Raw genomic sequence first — 7,249 nt, 5'->3', positions numbered from 1 at the left:
TATAAAATGTTCGGTGACACCCGAACTTAGCCCTTCCTTACTTGTTCTAAGTTAGATTAGCATTCGTTCACTTATTCATTCATAAAGTGTTAACTTCTTGCACACTTTAACAAAATGAACATATTGAGCGGCAACCAAGTAGGAGCGTATACACTCGTATATACATACATATGTGCGTATGTATAAATAACAAGTATGAAGGAGCTAAGTTCGGGTATAACCRAACATTTCATACTCTTGCAACTTTCAAGGTTTAAATACTGGGAAGTACCTTCAGGTACAAAAGGGCTGCTAGTTATATTTGGTCTAGGGCGAGTTTTCCGCCGATTTTATTCATTCGAAGMACAAATATGCACCACTATAAGAAAAACACGCTCTTTCGATTTTGTAAGATRACTCAAATCTTGGTCGGCATATCATCCGGAGGTTCCAAAATCCTTATATTAGGCATATGGGGGCTAAAGGCAGTATTGACCCCATTCGAACCATTTGTAGCACACAGATATACTACTATCAAGAAATCTAATAGCAATTTTCGTGGAAAGCTTTATCCGCTTAAATAAATTGTTGTATACTCGCAAGGAAAGAATCAGTTGAATTTATAATCGTGTTATATAAGAAGTAGGCGTGGCTGTAGTCTGATTTCGTCCATTTTCATACTGTAACMTAAAAATGTCATAGAAATGCCATTTACCAAATTTGGCTGAAATTGGTGGGGTGAGTCTCGATATGTGTGTTTGCACCTAAAAGTGGGTGCAAACCACGTCCATGGTTCCCTTGTTCTATTAAAACCCCCTCAAACCCTCTGACGGGTAAAATAAAATTTAATTATGTTTTATCGCGCTTTAAGTAGTTTTTAACAGTACCGTTATATAAGRAGTGYCATTAATTTTCACACGGTCGGTAGGACTTCCTATAATATTTGCGCTAAGTGAATTTGGCTGTTGTAGCTTAAGTGGTTTAAGAGATATATACATTAAACTTTTTAGAGAGCGGGGTCACGCCCACTTTTAAAATTTTCTACTGATATCCCCACTCCCAATTACAGCATTTTATAGGTTTTCGGTTATTGGCGTTTTRCCAAGGAACCCGTGTACCAAGTTAATTTCGATATCTCAATTTTTACTCAAATTACARCTTGCACGGACGAACAGACATACAGACAGTCACCCGGATTTAAACTCGTCTCGCCATCCTAAAAATAACTCTATATCTATCTTGATTAATTTTCGGTGATACATACAACCGTTAGGAGAACAAAATACTAATATAACAGAGTATATCATCATGTGGCAAAAGTATAAAAAGTAGCTCTTTGACTATTGTGTGTGGTGCATGAGTACATTTCTACGTGTGTGTGCAGAATAAGTGCTTGGACAGAAGTTGTGAAAAACAAGAAACGTTCAAAAGCGTGTATCTGAAGGTTGTTGCTAAGGAAAAGTCACAAGATAAATATGGGAAATGAATGATGTTTGCGGAAGTCAACAAAAACAGGAATGTTTACAAAATATTAACACACTTCCTCGAACAGGACAGTTCGGATAGTCTCATGCATCCCTCATATTTGTAGGCTATTAAAGAGGTAAAAAAAATGTAGCGAACTCTAGAAAATGTTGAGCAATAATATGTATTAAAAAATAAAAGCAATTATGCCCATATAGAATAACCAAGGTCGTATATCCTTATGTGAACAAGGTAAAAGGGCACTCATGAAGATCTACAAAACTTACTCTACTTTTATAAAAAAAATGTATAGGTATTTATACCGTAAATAGGTTATATTATGCTGGCCACGAAGTTTGTGATAGAAAGAAACGTTGGATAGTTTAAAGAGTGTAAATATACACATTCACATGTATATACATATGAACTGCGTGACGAGTAGATTCGATTTCTTTGTATATACGCGAACTCCGGGGACTACCCTCAGTTTTTGAGATGCCGATATGAATTTTGGCACACTTCCTTTCTTCCTCAAGAAGCTGCTCATTGGTCGGAATATCGAAGCACCATAGCATTTAGCTGCCACGCAAACTGGCCCATAAAAATCAAGTCTTTGTATAGAAACTGTTTTATTTGACAGGATAACTTCACAAAATTTAACATGCATTACTATCCAATCAACGGTAAAACCTTCGAAAAAATTGTTAAGATCCGATTACTACCGCCTCCAGCTGCCATACAAACTGGCAGAACAAAATCGAGATAAAAATCTTTTTATATCTTTGCGTGCTGTAAATGTACGTCTGAAGAGTATTATAGCTTCGGTGAAGCTGAAGTTAACGTATTTTTCTTGTTTTTCTTAAAGGAAACGATTTTGATACTAATTTCCGACATAGCCTCGTACTAGCATACATATATTTACATACATGTACAGTCTTCTTCACATTTAAGTGTTTGGCGCTCAACAAAAAATAAAGAAATATATAAGATATCTTTAAAACACAAACAAATAAAAAATGTGAACAATTGCGTCAACTGAATCGCCAAAAGGGTATCACCTTGGATAACCACTTGAATACATATTTACGTACCATTTACTTGTGTGTGCAGCCATATACTTTATACGGCAGCGAAGAACTAACTGAGATTACTTGCAATAAAAATAAAACAAAAAGTGATTTAAAACTGCCATTGGTGCTGCATTGCTACAAAAGTAACAGTAAATCCTAACTTTTTGTCAAAATTGATATTATAATGAAATCTAAAAGTAACAGCAAGAAGCGATAATATTATATTACACATTAGACATCTTTATTATATCCATAGATAGATAGATAGTATTATGAGGTAATGCACCGCGACCTAGGGTCTATTGTGCCCTCTCCTATATCACATGTCTTCCCAGAGTTCCAGCAGCCTGAATAGTTCCAGGAGTTTACCGGACGCTACTGAGGTGATGTGATCTCTGCTGATATAGATGGAATCCAGGATTAGGTGTGCTGGTGTTTCCTGTTCCACTGCAAACTGCAAAACCGGCAGTTAGCACAGGAGACTATGCCCATGTTGGACAGGTGTTCCTGAGCATTCATTTCCTTCTATTCCCTTATCTATATCTTACCCATACAATTTTTTAGGAAAACCTCTAACCGAACAGTGTGTTTTGTATAATCAAAAATTAAAACGAATAAGTTAGGATGATTAGATGATTATATTATCTCTCAAACTGGTGAATATATTTTCTCCCTTATGTATATATTGTGGTAACGACGCCGTATATTTTATATATTTCTTTTCTAATCGAACAAAATTCTTCTGCACTTACTATCTTAGAAATTATTCCGAACGTAATATTTAACAAGAAAAGAATTGCTAATTTCGGGTGTAACCGAACATCTCATTCTCACATATTCGGTATGTGGCGGCTTGAGTAGTTGTATTCTGACTTCACACCGACTTCCGACTCTCTTCGTGCAAGTTTTCACCCGCTGCATTGATTGCTGCTTGACATTATATTAGAAATAGAAAGAATCAGATGGAAACTAAAGTTGTCTTATATAGAAAGCAGGCGTAGTTGTAATGAGATTTCGCTCATTTTCGCGCTATAAGATAGAAATATCAAGATAAACTTATGAATCTTATGGTTGAAATTGGAAGGGCTGACCCCGACATATGGGTTTTCCCCTAAATATTCCCTCATTCCCATCGTCCAATTTTGATATTGGCTGTTTTGTAACATCTTGGATGCAAAATTAGCACACTCAGTACATTGGTGGTAAATAGATTTATATCAATATAAATATATTTTCTGAGTAGATTATAAAATTTTAGAACTAGAAACAACTAGTTCAGTAAGCCTTAGATAGATTGCATTTGGCGATGAGCGTATGTATATACATACATATGTATGACAACTAGCATAAGCATAAACCGAAGTATGTACGTAAGTGTAATTAAAAACACAGCATTAAGGAAGCAATGAAGATGTATATACTATGTATGTAAATAATATTGATTACATTAGAAACTATTTTAATATAGAAATTTACTGAAATACTGAAAACCATTATCCTATATTATTGAACATATACGTGGGGTTCATGACTGCTTTGGTACTTTCAAAAACGATTTCAATTTTTAGCAATTACGGAGGGAGTAAACTTTAAAATGTTAGTATATATTTTATATACGCACAAAACTTTTAAAACATTTACACAGATTGTTTGTTGTTGGAAGAAGGCATACATATATCTCAATGATCCGCTAGAGTGACTGAAGAGGATAAAAAATTAATAGAAGCTATGAGCAAATGTAGTTGAATTTTTTTCCTTAATAAATATGTATTTGCAATCATGAACTTTATCATTTCTTGAATTAGCACGCGTGTATCTGAAGTTACGATACATTAAGCGAAAATTTGTTGAGAAAAATGTGTTACGTATACGCAACGTATCACTACTAATTAGCTATTCATAATCAAAGAAATATAAGGAAATAACACACTACTCAAATGAATACTATCGTAATGTGTACATGTTTAGAATACTAAATAAAGTTATTATTGATACAAAAATCAATGAGACTCCCTAAAAAATCTGCTTTCTTGTACCAGTAGTGGTGCACTGGTAACTTGCGTAAGCGATACCAGCGGACCATTGGAGTAGGCAGTGCCATCGGCATTTCAYGCAAATGTATGTACATGTTTTGCAAAATGTTTCATGCATGCGGTCACACTTCTGCACCAATACTTATTAGCCACGGTTAAGGCGTAYGCACAAAGCCCAAGGCAGCCTTTGCGGGAGTTATATAAAATGCATGAGTCAGTGTAAACATACCCTGTGTAAAAAATAATATATTAAAAGATGAGAGTGATACAACGGAGTGGGAAGACATGCTTCCACATTATCTTTTCACATTCGAGATATGCGTTTAACGCCGTTTTATCGAAGCTGTTCAATTCTCCTTGAAATCAAGGCTTTGGTCCGCACACATTCTTCCTAGTTTTGCGACAGAACTACGTTATTTGGTATTGTTTATATTAATGTTGTTTACAATATCGCGTGTTATGCTACGTTTCACGATTTTAAGGGTACACAAATATTTTTTTTGTATATTTTTAGGCGTTGTTACTACTAGTGTTTAATCGTTATTTCTTCACTGTATTTGTTTTTGGTTTTCTTTTTTAGCTCGATTTATATATTTTATTATTAYTATTGTTGTTATTTATTAGCACAACTACATCGAGGYGTTTCGTTTTCGATTCGTTGCCTTTGCCGAGTAAATTCCATCCGTAGCATTTGACAATTTGCACTCGACTGAAACGGGAGTCTCTCAGCGTCGTAAACATGAGTTGACATTCAACTGCTCCTCTTCGTTTTGGTCAACGGTTTCCTTTGACGTCGCCACTTATCGCACTAACACACACGAGCGTGTGAGTGTGSCATGTGGGGTGATTTAGGTTTGGTCGGCGCATGTTAGTGGTGAATTTAGATGGTGACTTTCTTTTGTTTCTATTGCWTGTGAATACATTTCAGACATTTATTTTAGACATTTACATACATTTGCGGAAGTAAATTCATTAGTTCAATTTAAATTATAAAAGAAGACTTCCCTACCGATTGGAAAAAGAAATGTATAATTAGCAYTCGCGTTTTTTTCTTTGTTACATTGTCAAATATTTATTAGCTAAAATCACCTTTTTTATACTCTTGCAACCTGTTGCTAAAGAGTATTATACAACCTAACAGTTGTACATATCTCCTAAAATTAAACGAGTTAGATATAGGGTTATATAGATATATATATGCATATACATACATATATATATATATACATACATATTAAAGAATGACGAGAAAAGATGAAATCCGAGTGACTGTCAGTCGGGTTGTCCGTGCTAGTTGTAACTTGGGCAAAAATTACGATATCATAATGAAACTTGATATACGGGTTCCTTAGTACAAAAAAAAAATACGAATTCGTAGATGGGCTTAATTGCCAWTAACCGAAAACCTATAAAATGCCATAAGTAAGGACGAAATTAAGATATAAAACTATAATTTGGCACAGGGGATAGCAGTAGTAAGGWGCACATATGGCCCAGCCGTCTAATATGTTTAATGTACATATGTATGTATCTCCTTAACCAATAAAACTCCAATAACCATATTCGACCAGTGTGAAAATGGATCAAAWCGGAAAACAACCCCGCTCGCTCCCCATATAACAGTGCTGTTAAAAAAGAGACATTAAATTTTACCTCCAAGATAATATGAGGAGGGTTTATGGAAACCGGTGTGAAAATTGGACGTTGAGTGTGTCACTGCCCACTTTTTGTTGAAATCCCATAACTCGGGACCCGATCGACCGATTTTGACAAAATTTAGTACGTGGCATTCTTCTTTTATATCTATGTCACAGCGCGAATTTGACGAAATGGGATAACAACCATGCCTACTTCCCATATGGCACAATTTTAAAATATACTTGATTCTTTCCATCTTATGACCAAAAGTTGTTCAAATCGAACAAAAACTGTTCAATCCCCTAGGTACCGAATATGTGGACCCCTGTATCTATAGTTGACTTTTGATCGAAAATATTGGTCAATGTGTGAGATATATAATTAAAATTCAGATATAATCTTTTCCTGATAATGGTATGTGTGTATGTCAAAAATGGGTTAAATCGGGCCAACGATGTAAAATTATCCCTGGSCCCCCATATATCTAATATAAAAATTTATCGGGTGACTTTGTACCATATATATCRGCCAATACTAATAATAGCTATCGCAATAAATATGGGAGAGCGTGTTTTACTCATACTATTGTATCGTTATGCCTAAAATAGATAAATTTTAGCGAAAACTTAACTTAGCCCCTATATAACTAATATCAGAATTTTCGAACACCCGACTGACTTTGCTTTATACGATTGGGTGTTTAGTATGTCACATTATAATAGAAGGCGGCGTGATTACGATCCTCTAAAGTAAATCGGGTTAAAACTACCGCTATTCCCACATACTACATATCGTCACCTAAAATGCAAAACAACGTAACAACATTTTCGGAAATTCACAGGGGAAACAATGAAACAGGTTATAAAATGGAACCTGAGTGAAACAAAACTTAAATATTGGTTAAAACTGTATTATATCTTATAGCAGAACCTTAAAATGTTGGACATATGTACTTATATGTATGTATGTAATTTGAAGTAGTGGATAGTAATCAATGAAACATTCAATTTCGAATTTTTCGAGCATACGTTATTTTGCATTTTAGGAGAAGATATAATGATTTTC

General features: G+C 34.7%; 1 protein-coding gene across 3 annotated transcripts in view; it reads right to left on the bottom strand.

Annotated features, from left to right (window-relative positions):
- LOC108971422 overlaps window positions 1-5,220 on the bottom strand; it is a 24,122-nt gene extending 18,902 nt beyond the window's left edge. For all 3 annotated transcript variants that reach the window (XM_018937478.1, XM_018937479.1, XM_018937480.1), the window contains exon 1: window positions 4,776-5,220. In XM_018937478.1, the coding sequence (XP_018793023.1) occupies window positions 4,776-4,833 (58 nt within the window). In that variant the 5' untranslated portion in view covers window positions 4,834-5,220. The remainder of the gene's footprint in view (window positions 1-4,775) is intronic.
- Window positions 5,221-7,249: the final 2,029 nt, after the last annotated feature.

The sequence above is a fragment of the Bactrocera latifrons genome, unplaced genomic scaffold (assembly GCF_001853355.1).
Source record: "Bactrocera latifrons isolate USDA-ARS-PBARC rearing strain unplaced genomic scaffold, ASM185335v1 scaffold_34, whole genome shotgun sequence".
NCBI lineage: Eukaryota > Metazoa > Arthropoda > Insecta > Diptera > Tephritidae > Bactrocera > Bactrocera latifrons.
This window is presented reverse-complemented; position numbering and strand designations above follow the sequence as displayed.